Here is a 21,719-nt window from a genome sequence, read left to right on the forward strand (position 1 = left end):
TCATAGACTGTTTATAAAAGGACAGTGATGTCACCCAGTTTTTGGAATACTGTTGTGAAACCTTCAGTTGTAATTGCTGTATTTTTTGAAATCGCACGACAAGCAAAGGTTGGATCTCATTGAGAATTTGAGCACACCCATTCCCTAAAACATACCAAACTTTATAGTCTGTTTTACTCTAATTTGGACCATATTTTATAAAATGAACAGCATGATATATTGAAGAAGATTTGAAATGAAGGATTAAAACCACAAACCTAGCAGAATTTTTTTTAATAAGATAATAAATCAAGTGAGAAGTTGGGTCATTTTCTAATAGACTTCTATACAATCTGATTTGTCGCCGACGAGTCGCCCCCTAGTGGCCGTCCAAAAGAATGCAGGGTTAAGTCACTTTAATGTTGGCTTCACTTTCCAGGAGACTTAAACACATCTATTATACACAGTACCTGTATTTGCAGCTTTGCTTTCAAGTAACACTCACAAACCTGTCATAGCTGCAAATAACAATAAAAATGTACATTGTAAAAAAGAGAAACATTTTTAGAAATAGAAGTCTTAAAATAAATCAGCAAGTTTAGCAATATTTTCCTAAATATTTTCCATTTAATAGATGAAATGGTTAAATTCAAGTTTAAAAGTCTAATATTTTTCTAAAATGTGATACAATTAGTGACATTTACCAAAAAACAGCACTGGCTCTTTATTATTTTATACATAGATTTGTTGGTTAAATGCAAGATAGCACAACAAAAATGTGAAATTATTGTGTTTTCCTTAGTGTATAATATTTATGAGCATCGATAATCTGCAGTTTTTTAATCATATATAAGCTACATTATATACATATCCTTACTTGAGTAACTATTGTTTTATGCATGTAAATATACAACAATATTTTTAATTAATGATAGAAAAATATATTTCAATTAAGAAAAATGACCATATTTTTATGAGATGATTATTCAGGATTATTTTACAGGATTACTTGGTGCCCCAATTGTTGGAATGAAACCACTTTTCTTTTTCTTTTTTTTATAGTATAGTTGTAAATGCAGCAGCAAAATCTTTCCTGAGTCTTCATTTTTAAAAACTAAACTGCTTTTTGTTTGAACGCATGTTTGCAGGAACCCGTCACAGCATCAGCGCATTAATTTTCTCCTCAAACACAGTCGACACTTTTGGTAATTAGGGTCTTTGGGACTGTCACAGTGTGGAACAATCACAGCTCTGCCCTCTGAACATGAGTTCGTTCAGTGTGGACTGTAGCTCACGGCAGCGTCCGGCTGGCTCAGTGTGGACCGACGATTCTTTTATCCCAGCTCTCCATGAAATGTGTCCTCGACGTCCATTAGAGAGCTTTTCTGCTCTGTTCCTGCCTCACTCGTCCCTTTTCACAGCATCAGGTGTGTTGTTGTGTTCAGAGGGGTTATCGGCCTGATATTCAGACGGACGGAGGGAAACGGTTTCATTGTGCTGCTTGGAAGTGTGCACCACAGATGGTATTTTATTGGGATATGAAATGACACCTTTTAGAGCCAGAAAGTGTAAAAACAGAATCTGAAACTTTACGACGGGCCTCAAACTAATTATGAGTGATGTACAGTTCCATGAATAACAAGGTGTTTGATAATATGTTGGTAACTGATGCAAATGAAGTTGTCTTAGCTTCAATTTTTACCGAAATTTGTAGGATGGCAGGTATCTAGTGCATGCTGTCTTTGAAAGAAATAAAAAATTGGTGAATGTTTTCAACTGCCCTCAAATGACTCATTTGTGAAGAGCAGTTCAATCAAATGAAATTAACCAAATTTAAGAATAAAATCGTGATATTTCTACAAAACCACATAATTCTACATACAAAATTTTGTCAACATATATCATTTGAACTAATCATATTCTCTAAAAATCTTTTTTTTTAAAAAGAAAGGAAAATTCTGGGGTCAATATATAATTGTGGGACTTTTTGTATCATAGTTGACATTTTTGCTGATTTCAGGCTTAAAATCAAAATGGCCGCCTATAAGCAAACAAACACCACATGGCATTTTTACAGAAAGATTCTTCTAAATATTAAATATACAGTTGAGTAAAATTGAAATTGAAAGTTATTTTTAAAGATATTGTAGTAAACCTGTTGACATGGGATAGATCCACACTACTTTGCACTAAATAACTCAGAAAGCCTTGGAGTCGTTCCAGTCTTTTCTTCAGGAGGAAATGACATCATGTGGAGCAGGTCATGTGATCTGGAATTAACACACTTCCTATAGAGGTGTTTTTGTAATGGGGAACTTAGCTGAAAGTGATTTCTCGGACACAGATACAATTTGTTGATTTCCAGATAAAATATATTACAAAAAAAGAAATATCTGTCATGATTATCTCAAATTAATAAAAAGAAAGCAATCAAAACAATTTTTGAATAAGCTCATTTTTTTATTGTTTAGCTAATTAGAAGGTGGTTGTTATTAAATTCAGATGGGTATTTAGTTGACATTTAGTGAGTGATATCCTGTAATTTTTATTAATAAGTGATTTTTTTCCATAATAAATAATTACGGAATTTGTAAAGACATGATCATAATGAACATAAAAACAGTTTTGTTTTTTTTAGTTTTAATGAAAATGTATACAAGATATATCCCATGGACTTCAAAAGTCCCTCAATTAAATATTGACCCAGTGAATTGACTTGGTGACAAGAAGTCAGGGACTATTCAGCTGAACTGCAGGAAGTCTTCAGAGAAGAGCAAAGAACAGCATGGAAACCTGTTATAAATGCAATTCTTAAAATACTGACAGTAAACATTTTTGAGTTCTCCCTACTTCTAGCCATGATTGTGCTGTTTCTAAAAAAGTGCAAGACTTAATACTGCACGGAAAAATGAGCCCAGAGTGAGGAAAAATGAAAAGAGCAGAAAATGAAAGTAGCATTTGGTCTCATTTATATGTATATGACGCAGATTTAGTTTTATAAGGCCTCTAAAAAGCTGGGAGCAGCCCTGAATATGGAAACTGGTCTTAAAAACTAGGACACTGGACGTTTTCTAAAACTGGAATCTCTCAGGCTTCTTTATGTCCAAGAACAGATGCTACATAGAGAATCCGTTCCCTCTGTTGCATCTGTTCGTGCACACGTTGCTGCAGAAAGAAGGAGAAGAAAAGGCCGAAGTTTTTGAGGGTCACGCTGGGCATCATCAGCTGTTACATGACTGGAAACACCGGTAGCAGCCGCGAAGATGAACGACAGCGAAGCGTCCTTTAAGACCTCGGCAAAGTCAAAAGTAATTTAGATTCAGGAGCCTCGTTCTGGGTCGGCTTTTCTCCTAATTTCACTGACACCGAAAGAGTCGGAGGTCAGAGGGAGCTAACAAGACACATTCCCTCCAGAGTTTCTCCCTCTCGGTGTCTTTGATAAAGTAAGTGCGAGTGTCGAAGTTAACCAACTGCTGAGCTCTCCTCATTAATCACACAGAAAGCAGAGGAACCAGGGGGAGCTGTCCTATATCGCAGACACACACACACAAACCAAAACCCTTAAAATAACTGGGACCATCATAAATAACAGCAGAAAACCTTTTTAAATAAGGCTGGAGCATTACTCAACACTTCACTGTGCTCGCTGCGGCTAAAATAAGAGCTCTGGAAGGCCGAGGTGGAGAGACGGGAGGATGCACCGGCTGCCGAACGGACGCCGCTGATTGTTTTATCCTGCATGTATGTTAATGGCCTGTGGGCTATGCGGCGTTATTCAGGCCTTAATCTGACTTTGGTACGTGATGACAGACAAGTATGGAGGGCGACTATTATGCCAGCTGTTGGCGTTCAGAGCCGACCACAGCAACACGCTCTGGTTTATTTAACGCCGCTCACATCAACAACCGTCCGTCCTTAAGCGTCTCACTGCGAAACGTCACCTGAGACGAACCAGTTTCCTGCCTAAAATTGGTCTAAGTGAGGGAGACATTCGGCATTACTAATCAATGATGCAGGGTTACATAATCTGCAAAGTGTGTCGCGTCTCTCCATTAGCTCCAAATTTGGATGCTTTGGGAGGAGATTCTGATGATCAAATGCTCTCCAGAGACACATCGGAGGAGTCAAAAGGCAGAGAAAAGCCTGTTTTGTTGTCATTTTGGAATATAAAGCACCATCAGTCCAGGATCTGTGGTGATAGAAAGCACCCAGGGTAAACACAGGTTGTCCCATGTGGGGACTAATAGAGTGCGTTTCCAGGCAATAGATGCCTTTCCAGTAACACGTTCATTGGAGGGAGGACAAAAATGTTTTGGCATGAGGACAAAAACTAAATCAGAATAGAAGAGGTGGAGACAAACTTTAGAGGCCCTCTTCGGTCTCTGATTAAACCCCTTAAAACTCAACTCTATGCATCAAAATGACATATTTAGAAGGTTTTTTTCAACTAAACAACCTTTTCTAGCCTTAAAGTGTCTCATGAAGTGTAAAAATAGATATTTCTTCTATTTATATTTGTTACACAAGTTGTTTGTCTACACAGAAATGGGTCAGTAAGTATGTTTATTTTAAAAAAATTAACTTCTGCTATACAGAAAGTGATTTGAATCAAACAGGTCCTCCACTTCGGAGTCTTAAACACCCCGTTGACATTTATTTCCCAGTGGCTACCAGCTGATTTGTAACTTCATCCCTCACAGAGTTCACTGTAGTTTACTCATATGACACAAACACCAGTTTTACTGTGCTGTGCTGGGTCCAGAAACCAAAGCCAGCCCCTTGTTTACCCACAATCCTTTGCCGTACATGAGCCACATGGAGTGGATTCTCTCAATAAATGGCATTCGGTGCAACTCTACCTTGAACTTTTACAACATGCGTACCTATGAAGCCTCAGCCTCTTTTTCCACCACCAGCTCTACCATTGGGCTTGCCAAGCTCCAAGCACACCAAAGCTTTTCCCCCCCCCAACCATTCCTTGCTCACTCTTTTAAAAAAAAAATTCACTTTTTTTTTTTAAAAAAAAAGGTCGTACATTTGGCCCCCATTAAGCCCTTGAAACTTGGGGAAAAGGCCGAGTCTGGAAAAAGAAAGGATGACGACACACAAGAAGTCCCCGCACTATAAAGCCGCGACAGGCATGAATTCGTGAGGTTTTTGTTCGTAACGAAAACAAAGTCTTAAATCTGTGTTTTGAGCAAGTTTGACGCAGTTCCCAAGGTGGAACATGTTAAGTCACGGTGTCGAATACTTATTTCAACTACTTGCTCGTGAGTCCCTTCTGCCATGTATTTAGTGAATCTATCCAACTATATTATTCTGTGTAGTCATGTAAGTAGCATTTTAGAAATTTTTGTAAGGTTTAATCCCTAATATGGTCGATTATTCAGGTATGATCATAACATAAATGACAGGGTTTTACTACAATGTTCAGTCTTGTTAGGTTAATTCGTAACTTGCGCATAATTCTTTTTCTGAATTCTGAACAATTTTAATCTTAATTGTGCATGTTTGCGATGTTATTTTTTCTCAAATTTGCATTCATAATCTATCTAATCAGACCATTTATTTATTGTAAAAATGTTGTAATTTTGTGCTTTAAAGGTGCTATACAAATAAGGTTATTATCCATAGAACTCCACATGGACATGCTAAACCAGGTCGATTTTCGTGGGAGTCTTGTAGAAATAACCGACTCGAGACAGACAAACCAGTGACTGAGAAATATGTATTTTTATTAATACTTTCAAGATCCAAGTTTGAAGAATAACAAAGCTATGATGAAGACCACTAACACTCAGACAAACACTGATAGTCGTCAATTCATGGTTGGTATTTCATTGTACATCAATGATCATTGCAAAAAAACTCGCAGCATCCATGTGAAGGCTGGGGGAGAAAGCGCAGCCCAATAGTATATCATTACAACGCAGGGAAAACGCTAACATTGAGGGCCTCATACCAAGCTCGGCTCCTGAATCCTTTTTTTTTTTTCTGTATTTTTAATTTTGCATTTTTTAAATATTTTTCATGTCACCTATTCAACATTCTGGATGGAGGAAAAATTCATATTCAAAAGATGCAAATATCATATATTAACACTAGCTCCATCCTTATTCAGGTAGGTACATGGGTAGAAATGCGTAACTGAAACATGCATATAACTAGGTCTCCCTCCCTCTGGTTCACAACGGTTGTCGGTCGCTGAAACCTGCACACCCACGAACCAACTCTCTCCGGCTTTCAAAAACCCTCTCAACTGAGCAGGCACGACTTTAAAACCACCAAGGGTAGATTACATTAATAAATAATTTAGTCCTGATCAATGGTCTTTAATTTTCTGTGTTGCCTAAACCTCCTCCCCTCTTTTTCCCCTTTTTAAATCTTTTTTTTTTTTTTCCTGTGTGTGTGTGCGAGGGAGAGTGCAGAACTCCAGCTTGGCAGATCGGCAAAAAATTTACCAAACGACAAAACGGCAAAACAACGAAAAAACTAAAAAAAAAAAAAACAGTAACACGGGAAACAGAGAAAACAAACAGAAGAGAGAGGGTTACAAATAAACATCTCGAGAGCCAGGACTTGAGGGGGTGGAGATATCGGAGGAGGGCTTTTTTTATCTCGTTTTTTTTTTTTCTTTTTTAAAGATACGACTGTCGCGGGCGATGGTATGGATGAATGGATGGATGAATGGATTGGATGTAGAACAATTAAGCAGCACAGCGAAAAGGGTGGCGTTGAGGTCACACGGCAGCGGTGCAGATATGTTACAAAGCCTAAAAACACACCACCAAGGCGTGCGCTTGGGTGCATAATGATATGAGAAGACGGCTCACAGCATCGTGGGATCAGGAGTTAAGGACACTATCATGAAGGTTCTTTAAAAACTGTTGGGGGGTCAAACTACCGTCAACCTGTTTTTTTTTTTTTTTTTGCTCCCCATCTCCACAAACAGTCGTACGGCCATGGGACTAGAGCTGGCAGCCTACACGAGCGTGCAAAATTCATGTTGTTTTTTTTTTTCCCCCCCATGAATGATCAAGAGCTACCGAAGTATTTTAAAGGTGGAGGAGAACTACGGAGGAAAATGCTGCTCCTAAACTAGAGGGGGTCACAGAGGTCATGGGTGGCTCCCATGCCCAAATGCACAGGATGAGTGTCTCTGAGATACATGTACATATATTACACTTTTCTACATATATCTATACATACACTGTATTTACACAGTGATTATAACAAACCAGGCCCTTGCAGAAATCAGAGAAACATCGTGGGAGGGAAGGTTAAAAGAGAAAATGGTTTTAAGAAGAGAGAAATCAGGGGAGAGAAGGTGGGAAGGGATTAATGAGGGAGAGGCGGCGGCGGGCGAAAACATGCAAAACGCAGATGCCATTTTTAAATTTTTTTCTTCCCGGCCCACTCTCTCCCTCCACTGCATATAGACGCAACAGAAACGTGTTAACACGCAACGGGTTTAGCTTGAAATTTTGCACAATAAAATCCCTCTTTTTAAAAACTCAGCTGCTTAAAAAGGAGCCTCGATACAGAATCAGTCAGACTGACGACGACGGAAAAAATTAAAATAAAAAACACAAACAAACAAAAAAGGCTCCGGTTATTCACAGGAACGCAAATAAAGGAACAGGACACTAAAAACACAACAAATCAGACGCCCCTTCCCTCCCTCCCCAAACCCACAACAACACGATTTCCGTTGTGTCGGAAAACAAGCACACAAACGAAAACACAGAAACACGTAAAAAGCCTAAAGTTCTACACTTTGGTGCTTCATGTTTTTGATATCAAGTTTCTCTCGTCGTCAACTTCTCGGACTGAGCCAACTTGATTGTTTTTCCCTCTTTAATTCAGTCGGGGGAAAATCTCCCTACATCTTTAACAACGTCCGGGTAGCGAGCGCAACACTTCCTACCCAGTAATCCCTAAACGTGTCCAAAATCTCAGCTGCTAAACTTCACACTCCTCTCTCTCGTTTCCTCCCTTATTAGATAGTGAATATAAATGCTTGGTTGGGTTTTGGTGGTTTCTGGTACATCTAGTCATAATTTACACAGTATATTCATAACTCATACTCATAAACTGTCACAAGTTCAACTGTAAATCCTCTCCTCCCCCAGGACGTCTCATCTCGCGCGGGCAGAAAAAAGATGGCTGCCAGAGGGAGGGACAGAGGGCAAAGACGCGCCCTCCAATCAGGCGCCAGATGCATGCATCATCCCATGGGGGCGGAGTCTTGTGTTCAGCCGGCCCCCAGCAGGTCAAAGGAGGGACAGGATTGGTTGGTATCGTGGAGAGGGATGCGATCTCGCCCGGCCGGGCTCCTGGCACTAGCCAATCCACGCAGAGGACGGACCTCTTAAACACGCTCGCTGAAAAAACTGCCCCCCAAAACACACACTCCAGTAGACTGGAGGCTCAGGACCACTGAGGGGGGAGAGCAGGAGCAGCAGGTTAGTGTCACGATGCCTGAGATGGTCTGAAACCAAGCAAGCACAGGTTAGATGAAAAATCCAAGCTAACTGTTGGATCTTATTTTGGTACTTTGGTACTGTTGGAACTTTGCATGCACCAAGTTAGCTGCTTGGATTAAAGTAGTGAGGCAAGAAACATGAGCAATCAGGGGTTTTTACACAATTTTTTTGCATTTTAACCCTTTGGTGCACAATACAGGTGAAGAGATACCCATTTTCCATTGAATATGGCTCACTTTTGACCCAAGTTGTGCATCAGAGGGTTTAGTAGCATCCAGCAGAATGCTAGCAGGCTATGAAGAGGGATGCTGGACGCGTTTATGTGCCTACATGATCATCTTCTTCAACTCCGAGGCCACCGGGATCCCTCCAGGTTAGCTAAAGTTATATTTTTATAAAGCCAAACAGTTTAATTATTACCCCACACTGTCTGTTTTACACATTTGTCACAGATTTCTTTAACAACATATTGCTAAAGCATCAACAGTGTGACGTGCATGAGCAACAGTCACATAGCAGAAGTGTGATATCTCTGCCTTAACATATTTTACTCTGAATTCACAGGTTTATTTTTAGACTTTATTTGCTAGATGTGGAGTTTGTTGCACGTAGGCTCCACATGTGCACGGCGAATTGATCGAGAACACCCTGAAAAGGAAGATTTGGTAGAAAAATAAACAACTGGCTACAGAAATGTTGACCAAAAACAAACACTCTGTTGGCAGAGTCTTCAAATTGGTGCCACCACATGAAGCAACACGACTTATTTGTTTGACCATTTAAAAAAAAGAAAAAGGTAACAAAGCTCTGTAAGACGAGTGCAAACTTGAATTTACGTCATGTTTTTGTAAATTCTTAGAGATTAAATCTTTCTAAACAGAGTTATTCGAGTCATGGAGTGACAATTTGTATATTTTTTTTAAATTTGGCAGCAAAGCTCAGAAAAACATAATCAAAATGTCCTTTTATCCCATATTGTGCTGCCTTATTGCAAAGACAGTTTTCCTGTGAGATTCAGGATTTATTACCCGTCTGATCGTCTGAATGCTCATATTTTTGACCAGTGGGATGTTGTAGTGATGCGATTTTGCTCCCAGATCTCAGCAATGAACTTGGTGAATATGAGACTCCATCTTCAAATAAACCTGAATAATTCTCTTGGCAAACAAGCTGTGGAGCTGCCACAACATCACCAAAAATCAAAGCGGACTCACGGGTCTTTTAAATCAAGGTTATCAACATTTTCAGATTTTGTTTCGCCACCAAGATTTCCAATGACAGCACCACGACAGGCATAAGCGTGAAAATCTAAAGTCATTTGACTAATTTTTAAAAAAATAACTGAAATATTGAATTGCCTTCTTAAAGTGTTTTTTTCTGATGGTAAATTTGAACCTGACACAAAAAAATGTGCTCACAAATTACAGTTAACAGCGACCTGTAGCAAGAAGAAATGAAGCTACTCAACTAATAACTGTGCTTGCTTTGACTTAAAGCCAACATTTCTACAACTGTTCTGACCAGAGCCAGCTCCATTTGTAGAAAAGTGAGAATCTCAGTGAAATCTGGTGCGCTTAACATGTCAGATTAGTGTTTAATTTGCCTCTTCACGGAAACAAAGTCTCATTCTATGTACAGCCATGGTCATAAGTTTGGACACAGCATGACTTCCTATGTCTGTTTTGATGTCTATTACAGAACATAACTCATATTTTTTGACAGCACCAGTTTAATTAGTCAACAAATCAACAAGGGATATAATATTATCAATAAGTTCCAACAATTGGAACAACTTTGTTCCCAAAACATAATAGAAGAAAATAAAAATAAAAAATGCAGTACTTTCACAACCGAATTTGGTAAGAATAACAAAATGACACCAAACTCTTTTGATGTTTTTTAAACATGAAACTTAATATAGTTCTCAGGAGTTGTGTACTGTATTGTAAGTGACAATTTTGTGGTATTTTCTAAGATTCACAAGCGTCATGGTACTTGTGTCCAAACTTATGGCCATGGCTGTATATTCTGATGTAGTGATTTGTTTCTGTGCAGGTACCTGATCACTGTAGTGGTGCAGCAGGCGCTCCTGAGCAGTGGAAGTGAACGTTGAGCCACTTGCCATCGCGACGATGCCACACCCTGGTCTCCTCTGATTGGCTGGAACGAGGGCGGCCCGTGGAGTCCACAAACTGTGTGAGCCGGATGTAGGCGATGCATGCGGCGTCCTCGCCGATCAGGTGCACGTGCGGGTTGAGCAGGGTGGTGTGCACGGGCTTGCTGTTCTTGCTCAGCACTTGGAAAGAAAGAAGATAAATGTGTTCAGTCATTTCTGAATGGCAGAGACGGTCAAGGTTAATGGTTGCAGAAAGAATGGGAGAAATATCATCAGAACTGCTATTTTTCATCGCTATAAAGTGAAATATGAAAAGTAAAGTCAGTCAAACACTGCGGCCTCCATGTTGGCTGGTTGATTGGTCAGTTCATAAGCTCTCATCACACCAAAGGCTCATTGGACGGACCACCACCAGTGCTATATACATAAAAAGAAAAGTGCAACATTGCAGCCTTCCTACACTATTCCATTTTTTTGAGCAGCAGAAGCAACAGCAAACAGCTCTGAATTTGCTCCACCTAATGTCAGCTCAAAGTAATTTAACATTTACTTGGAATTAACTCCAAACTAACTGGCTTAATGTGCAAGAAGTCGTTGCAATTTGTAACAACAAATGTCGAGTGTAAAACAAAAAGCTGGCACAGCAGCCAACATGTGAAATCATCTAAAAACAGCAGCTGACATGTCTGCAATAATTTAGTCAGCAGCTCTCATCCTGGATGACAAATTCATATATCGCTATTTTAGGAACTCTTATGAAAGCAGCCACGCCCACACTGGTCGACTGTAAACCTGTTATCATTTCAGTATAAAATAAAATAGGTTAAAATGATTCATTCAGCTGCAAATAACAGCTTTTTATGATAATTTGAAGCTAATTTAGATTAATAAGGCTAGCAAGTAGAGTGCATTCACTGATAGTTCATCTAGAGATCATGTGTAGATATCTTTTATGTTGCTTAGTTGACTTTAGCCCAAGGAAAAATTGTGAATTACATTTAAGATTTCAATACACGCAATTAAACTGAAACATTTTGGCTATTAATCAATAATGTAATTGTTATTTTCATTTTTACAAGGAAATACACCACCAAAAAAACTCTGAAATATTAAAATAAACTGCTTCATTTTGATTGTAAACTAAGTATGAAAGACAAAACTAACATTTTGAAGAGGAAGCCTTAATTTTTTCTCATTTCGTTGAACCACACGATTAAGTTATAAATATTCTAATCTGGCTGGTATTCCAAGCAGATTTCAATAAAACAGAGGGTCATGTATGAACAGGAGGAGACTCACAGTTTTCAAAGTAGAACTTGTGGAAGTCCATCCCCTCCACCAGGTTCCCCAGAGCCTCGGGTTCAAAAGAGGTGAGTCCAGGATCACAAATCCTCCTGAGGAATGGCATCGAAAAAGAGCAAAAGAACAAGAGAACTCTACTGAATCCTGTTTCACTTCTTTCAGAAAGCATCTGCTGCTTTACCTTACAAACACAGCTCTACTCACGTGTAGGCATCGAAATCTCCATTGTTGATCGCTTCGATCAGCTGCTCCGTTATCTTGATAATCTCCTGTTTACGAGCTAAGAAACGACACGGGGAGACAGAAAGAGGGAGACAGATGGCGGCTGGTGAGAAGCCAGTTGGAAGGTGAGACAACAATTAACTGTGCAGTAGTTCAGCCTGATGACGTTTTCTCTCGTCGCTTCAGCTCCTGCCTTCCTTCACGCGCTCGTCCTCTGCGGCTGCAGCTCAACACTCCTCTTTAACCTCGTCACTACGTCCCAAAGCTGCTCGACCTCATCGCTGTCTGTCGCTCAGCTTCTCGCCTTCTGCGCCACACACCAGCAGACTGAAGGCTACTCTGTGCTGCGAGCAACACGCTGCCACCCAAACAGAAGCAGCAGCTCTGCTTGTAAATACCGCAGGCTTAGTTTGACAAACAAAATCTTAACACCAGGCCAACTTGCTAGATTTTCTCCTGCAACTGTTATTATGCGACGGCAGATTCATACATAATGAGAACAGAAGCCTCTCTGTCACTAGTGAGAAAACTTGGCAGTTCTGTCTGCCGAGGAAGACCACGAGATATGACTGAAAGCTACCAGAAAATGAATTCTGAATCATAAACTTGCTTCTGACAGTGCTCATTCTCTAAAAGCCCCATTAATTAACTTAAATGGCATGTTATATTTATGTCTGCTCTGACCTGGTTTACTCATAAATTAATAAAACCGAAAGCATTTTAAATCATGTCAATAGAAAAACTATCAACTGTCTCCCACTGAACACGCAGCAGTCCTGAAAAATGACCTTTAAACTTACTCCTTAATCGATATTAGTGGTTAGTATTCTGATGCCCGACAAGAGCGTGAAACATTTGCACACATGCAGCTTTAAAGTAACCAAAAGTTTCAACACTGTGCAACTTTCCCCTTCAAAATAATGGCACCCTCAAGGATAAGGCTGCTGATATTTTGCTTTTTCTCGTCCACAAATGTCATAAAAAGCACCAAAACCAACAATAAAAGTATTAACCTGATGCACTGTTTCATTCTGCCACAGACTGAACTATGAAAAACATGCCGATGAATCACACTTTTGGGCCAGATGACGTGTTTGTAGTTTATTTTGACTCGTTCCCACACAGGCCGTCCTGCTGCCGTAAAAACACAACAGAGCGGCAAAAGTGAAATAATCCACATCTAAAAATAGACCCCAACAAACTCATTACTTCTTTAATAATGCCAGAAAAATACTGCATTTTTAAAATAATAAATTGTATAATTTTTTTATCTGCAGTGAAGAGTTTTGCCAGATTTTCTTCACTAGAAACAAATGAGTTTGGCACCAGGAGTACTGGGAAGTACAAAGACAGATAAACACATTGTTGGTTCTGGTATTTTCATGGGATTTGTTAACAGTGAGAAAAACATACAATAATACCAGAGTTATCCCTCCACAAGCCATTTCGCTTAGTGTTTTTAGTGTTCTAGTGTGAATTATCTGCTTTAAGACCAGGACATGTAGTAAAGACACTGTGGTTCAACTCATTTCAAGATGCTTTAACCCTCTGAACGCCACCAATGGGTTTGAAAGGCAACTTATTAATTCAATTGCCACAAAAAACATTTATCAGAGCCAAAAAGTGTAAAAGCAATTTCCCCTCTGGAATCCATAAAGTATTTCTGATTCAAAACAGAAAACTGGTCTTATCATTTACACGAGGACGCTTGCAGGCAAAAACGTCAAAATATTTCAACAAAACACCCTATCGTTTATACGAGGACGGCGTTTTGGGGGCTTAAAAACGCAAAAATTTGAAACCGGCCTCCAGAGTGGAAAAGTAGAAAACGCTCCGCCGTTACGTTTCCGTCTAAACAGCAAAACGCAAAACTTTGCCGAGATCTGACCACGTCGCGTACTCGATTACGTCACATACGTGCGCCGGTGCTTTGGTTTGCCGGCCGGTACAAGGAAGTAAACAAAGATGTGTGATTATTTCCATCCTTCGTACCTTCAAGCAACTCTGGCAGCTCTATGTACACTACAGGAGTCGTACCAACAAACGTGCAGAATGTGCACAGATTCCATTCATGAACATTTACCGCGGCAGAGATCCGAAAAGGGAGATAGTACGCATGCGCGTAGACATGACGGAGTTTTATCACAGCGCCACCCAGCTGCCTGGCATGCATATCCAATCAAATTCCACACACTATAGAGTCACCGTATATACGCAGATTTCCTTCAAAACCGCTCGTCTAAACGTGAAATGACAAGACGCCACTTTTGCGTTTTCTGTTAAAATGGTCCTCGTATAAACGGCCCCTTAAACTCTCAGAATCCTTTAACAAGTCTGCGATCCACCGTTTTGTCAGAAAACATGATCTAAATTCAAGCTAAAAGTTGTGATTTCATCAAAATCACTTTATTCTTCAGGTCTCATTTTAAAAAAAGGAGGCAAAAATAAACTATTTGCTGACACCAGATTCTTTGAAAAACAGGAGCCATTAGTGACTCGGCTTTGACCAACAAACGTGACAAAAATTCAGTCACTTTTGGGCTAAACTAGGCTGAACTGTCAGCTCTGTATGCAAATATACTAAAAGAAATATGAATAGTAAAATATCTACAGCATTAAGAGTCACTGTTTTCTAGTATTGCTAACACCTGTGGGCACTTGCTGATTTCAGTTTTTAAAACGATTTGTAAAATAAGCGGTTTATTTTTAAGTAACTTTTCTTTTTTTAATGGTCCATAGCATTAAAACGAATGTCAAACGGCACAAAAGACCTTCCTGAGTTCTCACTACTTCGAGCTACGGTTGTTCCGTTTCCATCGAGGTGCAAGACTTTATACTGGAGTGAATAATGAGTTTACTGTGAGTAAAAATGTGACAGGAGCAAATGGCTTGGTGTTCAGAGGGTTAAACCTTCAAAAGCAGGATGAAGTACGTAAAACTCCTGACTAAAATGACCTCTTGTAGTGGACATCATATACAGCCAGCACTGAGAATACACAGATGCAAGGTTTTAGTGAGCGACAGCTACAGTGAGGAGATGGTGGAGGGGAAAAGCTGAATTAGTCAGTTAGTGCAGATGTGTTCTTACTCTGCTTAGTGTTGCTTTTAGCAGTGTTGCTCCCTATTGGAGCGGCAGGCATGGAGGACTGTGAGAGCTCAGAGTCGGGGCAGGAGCTGTTGCCCGTGCTGTTCCATGCCATGCGCTTTACGTCATGCGGTGGAACTGAAACACACAACGGATGGTCAACAAACACGTGGATGGACAGACAGACATGGTGACAGAAATGTGCGAGTGATCGTGGACACACAGGCACGGCATGCAAACACAAAACAAGTGCAAAAAAAAACCTAAAGCTGGTGTTGGTTAGTGGAACGAAGAACACGTAAAGTTAAGAGTGGGTTTCTGACAGGCATGCAGACGAAAGACATCAGTGCAGCTCTGATGGTGATGCTATGAGATGTGGGAGTCATTTAACTGCCTGCTCTGCTCACATCTACTTTGCTCTTAGTGCTCATATGCATCAACAAAGCCTCCTCTGATGAACCGGAATGAGACAGGATCGAAGACATCGTTTGTTATTAGCTCGTGTTATGCCTGTGGGGAAACTTAGCATGTTCAGGAAGGAAGGCAGGAGTGGACAAAGCACACAGGAAAGTAGTAAAGAGGAAGAGAGGAAAGAGATTAGGCTGTCCTTTAGTGCAGGTGTGTCGGACGAGAGGTCAAGAGACGAGAGGAAAGATTAGAGCGAAGAGGAGGGAAGATGTGCGAGAGGGGAGATAATGGGAGAAGAAAGAGAGCAGCGAAGAATGGCGAATCAGAGAGAGATGGGGAATAAATTAGTGAGAAGATTAACAGAGAATAAAGCATTAGAGGAGAATGGAGGAGAAAAATGTGAGGACAAAGAGAAACATGATGCTCTATGGTGTGCATGGTTCCAGGAGAGTCAGACGGGCAGCAGGGCCTGTCAGACTGGGCGGCCAGTTTAGGACACTCAGCTGCAAGGTAAGCAAGGCTTCCTCCAGCTGGAGCTGTCACATTAGGAGGACAAGGGGAGAGATGCAGTGAACACCAAGAAACACACCCACACACAGACACACTAACTCACACACACACACACAAACAGATTTCAGGGTTCCCACAGTGGCCCTGATGAAAAATGCCACGACTTTTTTTTTTTTATGACTTCCATAATTAGATCGAAATGGCTCTGTGACCTGGAAAAAAAGCATCCCTGTTGCTTCTAAAAGTTTGGTCGGAGCAGTGGAGGTAAAGTGAGTGCACAATGTACAAATAAAAGACGGATACAGCAGTCAGTGTGCTAAACAAAAATGCATCCTTGTTTGAATATATCTTCTTAAAACTTGTGGTTATTTTGAGTAGTTTTAGCTCAAAGGTGCTCCAAAGTAACTGCTGAGATCTGGGAACGAGGTGACGTCGCACTAATAATCCATCATGTAAGGTGGACACTGGGGATTGAATGATCTGGTTGGTACCAGGACATATGCCGACTCCATTAAGCGACAGGCAAAAGACTTACTGTGAACTGAGAATATGAAAAATCATAGCTAAAGAGAACTGTGGTGAATATTTGCATTCGTTAACAAAAGACGCGATGACAAGAACATGGACTCTGTTGCTGCTATTTTACTTGTAGGTATGCAAAAATTTGTGTGAAGTATTTTTAGTGAGTACTTGAGTCTGAAGACTTCAATAAGGCTGAACAGTTTATAGAAATACTAGCAGATTCCCAAATTCCAGCAACTGCATTTAAAATATGTCACAGCATACCATTACAAGTGAAGCTCTGTGATGCTACACAGATGCTTCAGCCTACAAATTACATCCTCGAGATGTAAAGGAACATGTTCTTTTAGTACAGACTGCAGCAAAAATTGCACAATGACTATAGAATTGTTTCAGTGGAAAATTCTCACTAAAGTCACAGCTCATATTGCAGTATCTGGCAGTTACTAAAGTTCTATATAAACAGTAATGTATACTGTAATAAATAAGCAAGTCTTGCACGTATGTCTGTCTAAATATTTGAAATATGATTGTTCTTACTCAGCCATCAGCCATGCAGCAGCGACGCCAAAAGGGCAACAGTGCACATACTTGGCAGTAGCGTGCATGTGTGGAATATGTAGCTACGGCCGACTGAGCATTTATGGAACAGAGTCTTCCAAGCAGATTCCCATGGAGTAGCATAAGTAGTATAACAGCAACATGTCCATAGTGTCCATAGCTATCCATATGCACAATGTGTCCAATTTGTGCAGATTGAAGGCTTAAAACCCATCAAGGACAGGTTATTGTAAGCAGTTGGTTTAAACTGATTACTCCATTTTTGTTCTTTTGACATATTTTTGGTTTCTATTTGTGGTTATGGTGAAAGGAAAGCTCTAGTGTCTGATTCACTGGATGGAAATACCCTAAAAGCTCCTTTAACTGAAAACCTGACATCCACATAAAGATGACGTGTGCTTCTGTTCAAGTACAACTCGTAAATTTCGATCTGTAAATGAAAAATTCCAGTCATGCTATCATACATAGCTAAATATTATGCTTTCTTGTCCTAACAGTCACAAGATGGATTAAAAGGATCATGACTCACTAAAAAAAAAAGGCATGATTTGTCTGAACATATATATGGGTGTTTTCTCTGAAATATTTCAGTCGTGAACCTGATAAACATGAACAGGGAGTTGCAGTGCGTGATGCTAAGACAACAGCTGTGGAACCATTTTAAAGAGCTCTGAAGGACTTGAAAACACAGACTTGTGTCTAAAAGCATCAACAAGCTAAGCTCAAGTTGTTTTCCAACGTGCACTCCAGCCCTGAACTTGTCTAGACATTAAGTGGAGCAGACGCATGTAAGAATGGAGAATGTCAGGATCAGTTGGACCAGACATTAAATGGACTTTACTCAGCCAGCACTCATGTACAAAGTACAGTCCAATTAAGCCATATATGAATGAAGCGAGTGTTGACATTTCTATCACATGAGGGGCGCAAAACTAGAGGAAGACAATCGTGTGAGGGTGAAAACGACGGTACATTTACACAAAATCACCAATGAAAGTGTCTAACTGGGAGGAAAAAAAAAAGAGATTTCGGGTGTACTCTGGGTAAGAAATTCAAAGAACAGCAGAAGACTTGATTAATTATGATCAAATTAGGAACCAGCTACATGACCACAGGGTACTTTTTTGTCTTGTGTGTTGCCTCCTGAACACTCCTGATGTGCGCTACGGGTGAAATGGCGACTCTGGACAATAACTACTTCAGTTATACGTGTACAAAAGAAGGGACAACTTTTTCCCCTCTTTCAATTCCTGTTCGAAAAGATTCTCCTGTTCGAAAAGATTCTCCGGTTCCCAGATCCCAGCTGGAGAAAGATCCAAGTTGTAATTAAGTGGAATTATCCTTTAAATAAATAAATCTGTCAAATTCTGTGGTGCTCCCCGAGTTTCCTGGATTTCCTCGGAATGGAATATGGAAAGTTTTAAAACAAACAAACATAAAAGGCAATATTCCACAAATCAAAAACCAGTGGGAACCCTCAAAAAAAAGCTTGGTGGATCAGAGTGAGGGGGAGCTCAAAGATGTAAGAAGTCATTGCCAGTGACTACAAAAAGCCAGGGTGGGAGTGGGGGGAGGTGGGTGGGGTTGTGTTAGGTCCTTGCCAGGGGCGACCGCATAGCTTCTGGTTGCCATGGATAAACTTACTGGCAGGTGAGCTTTGAGGTGAGGGCAGAAGTGGGGGCATCTCCTCGGTGGCGCTGCTCTGACTCAGCGCCGAACTGTCCGCTAGAACACACACACAAAACGCAGCCGGACACACAATAAATACAGACATACGCACACAACAGGCGCACAGTCAAGAGTGTGGAGAGACACATCTCAGCACACCTGCCAATCACTACAGTCAAATACACACACTTCACTAGATGGGAGACAGAAAGAGAGAGCGGATAAGAACAGGAAAAAGGGAATAAAACACTTGAGTACCTTTCCTACCTTTCATTTCCTCCTCGTCGTTGGTGGCGTTGCTCTCCGTGGATCCCTGGGGAGAAGAAGGTTAGAACAGAGAGACACTGAAATTAACACAGTTGGGATGCAGGAACGCGTCCAACAGGGCTGTGCGATGTTCTGTGTCGGACTTTCAGGCAGACAGAAACACACATCTCACCTTGACTCCATCGGGAGGGTTGTGCACCACTGTGCTCTGAGATTCCTGCATTGCAGAACAGAACAGTTAGTCCAGAATACATCTCTGAAACGGTGCCTCTCAACTGGAGTTTAATTAGGCCCCTTATTCTACCTCAGCCACAACCTAACATAACATCTACAGGCAGCTAATGTGTTCCCTAAACTGTCAGGACCTCCCATGTTTTGGGCTGAAAGATCAATCAATACTTTTGCTTAGTGCTGCAACTAATGTTTATTTGCATTAATCATTACTGTGCTGTTTATTTTCATAATTAATAGATTTATGGTCTGATCTATAAAGTGCCAGAAAATAGTTTTAAATGCTCATCCTGCATATTTAAATGCCTATTTTGTCCAACAAACAGCTTCAAACCAAAAGATGTTCAAAAATTTCAAACAGAAGACAAAGAAAATCAGCAAAACTGTTGGGGAATAAACTTCTCTTATCAATTAATAGACCAATTGTTTCTGCTCCATCGTCATTTGTCAGACTTCACTGTGATAAAATCACACTGTCTTAACTTTACAAAACTCTTTTGGCAAAATAAAAGAAATTCTGTGAAAAATAACAAAATTTGCTGCACCAACATTTTAATTATCAAAGAAACTGTTGAATCAGTTAAATTAGAGTTTCTTCCAATTTCCCAATGCGATCTTTCTAAACTAAAACCAACAGTCCTAAACCCGCAAACATTCATTGTGAAATAATATAACAGCAGAAGCAGCAAGTCCTCACAAAGGAAAAGCAGCTAAAAGAAAACGTGACATTTGTCTTTGAGAAATTACTTAATGAGTTGAACAGATTAATATTTGACTGATCCGCTACGTGTTCGACTCTAGTAATGCATTACACATAAGTGGGACACGGTCTTTTGCAGCTTTTGTACATGCCATTTTGCATAACAAACCCCACTTTGAGGCCCTGCACCACCAGTTGAGAAGCACAAGCGAACCAAACCAGTCTGTGTTATCCAACCACAACGCTGCAAGATGTCATTTAATGCATGCTAGTAAAGCGACTTAAAACCACAACATGCTAGTACTGGACGGTTAAGTTTGGCAGTATGATAAGGATGTCAATGATGGTAAGATAAGATAGGGTAGAGCTGGAAAAATGGTTAGATGGGTCAGATGTTAGGATGGATGGATGGTTGCAAGATGGCAAAAGGATAAAAGAAAGCAGGTCAGGCGTGGACTATTAGGGATTATATACAGACATAAACACAGGGGCCATTGCAAGACAAGACTGACTTCTAGCTGGATATCAACAACGACTGCAACTCTCTGTGCTGCCACTTCAGACGCTTACAATCCTACAAACATGCTTTTCATAAATCTAAAACAGGTGCACATGTGAGTCTGAGATTCCAACTTGGGAGGAGCATTTTAAATCATTGCCAATGCATGTGTGGCTCTGGAACACGTGCACCTTGAAGGGGGATAAAATGGCTCGAGAATGGGAATGTTACATTACAACACCTCCTGGATGGTGGATGAAGGATGACAAGCAGCGACTATGACGATGGAGGACGATGCACGACGGGCTACTATGCAGCTACTGGGGGAGGGAGGAAGGGGGGAGGTTAAGAGGCGGGAGCTGGCACTGCGGCGGCCTACTGTACCATCTGGGCGTTGGTTGCCATGTTGGTGTCTTTCAGGGCATTGATGGCGCTCACTATACTGTTCTTACTGTTGTTGGTAGAAGGCTGGGACGAGAACGCAAACACTCAGAGTGAACACATACGCACACATACACACAGATGCATTTGAATTGCACGCCTTTTTAGGGAATGGGGCTAATGTTGGTTGAAGCTCCCGGGCTGTTGAGAGCTAACAGGGGTAAATGAGAGGGTGAGTGCCACAGAATGGCCTCTAGATCATCCTTTTTACTGCCTCACTAACTCTCTATGCCTCTGCCACTTAACTACACAGAGAGACCCCTGGGGCAGAGAAGAAAGAAAGGGAGACGGGAGCAGGAGGAGGAGAGGGAAGGGAGATGCTTAATAGCGGCAGAGACTGATGGAGGCTGCTCGGAAGGAGAGCAGCAGACATCTGACTGAAACCGGCTAAAGGTGGGGAAAAAGTAAAACCAACACAGAAGTAACTTAGAACTATACATGAGAATACAACGGGAGCTGGAGAAAAGGCAGTTCTCAAACTTGCAGATGGGACTACAGGATTTGTGGAATCTAAAACCAGGACACAGAAAGTTGCCTGAGGTATAGCACCATCCCCCTACAGAAATAAACAAGGACACTGAGAGGAAAAACAAAACAAAACTGGAAAACCCTGGAAAAAAAATATCATTACTGTGTGAAAAAGAAAGAAATAATGGGAGGAGAAAGTGAGCTCAGAAAAAGAACAGAAGGTAGAAAAAGGGGGTCAGCTAACAGAGGAGAGA

At 40.7% G+C, this 21,719-nt stretch overlaps 1 protein-coding gene across 7 annotated transcripts in view; it reads right to left on the minus strand.

Moving 5' to 3' along the window:
- Positions 1-6,931: 6,931 nt before the first annotated feature.
- LOC110948379 (calcium/calmodulin-dependent protein kinase type II subunit gamma-like) overlaps positions 6,932-21,719 on the minus strand; it is a 40,846-nt gene continuing 26,058 nt past the window's right edge. For 2 of the 7 annotated variants that reach the window (XM_022189870.2, XM_022189867.2), the window contains 8 exons: positions 20,941-21,024; positions 19,299-19,343; positions 19,118-19,172; positions 18,836-18,916; positions 12,088-12,163; positions 11,881-11,975; positions 10,525-10,761; positions 6,932-8,418 (listed from right to left, as the gene is read on the minus strand). In XM_022189870.2, coding sequence (XP_022045562.1) covers positions 10,529-10,761; positions 11,881-11,975; positions 12,088-12,163; positions 18,836-18,916; positions 19,118-19,172; positions 19,299-19,343; positions 20,941-21,024 — 669 coding nt within the window. In that variant the 3' untranslated portion in view covers positions 6,932-8,418; positions 10,525-10,528. Of the gene's footprint in view, positions 8,419-10,524; positions 10,762-11,880; positions 11,976-12,087; positions 12,164-15,193; positions 15,329-18,835; positions 18,917-19,117; positions 19,173-19,298; positions 19,344-20,940; positions 21,025-21,719 lie in introns of all 7 variants that reach the window. The other 5 variants (XM_022189875.2, XM_022189873.2, XM_051940004.1 and 2 more) reach the window with 4 other exon arrangements.

Source organism: Acanthochromis polyacanthus, chromosome 19, assembly GCF_021347895.1.
Source record: "Acanthochromis polyacanthus isolate Apoly-LR-REF ecotype Palm Island chromosome 19, KAUST_Apoly_ChrSc, whole genome shotgun sequence".
Classification (NCBI taxonomy): Eukaryota; Metazoa; Chordata; class Actinopteri; family Pomacentridae; genus Acanthochromis; species Acanthochromis polyacanthus.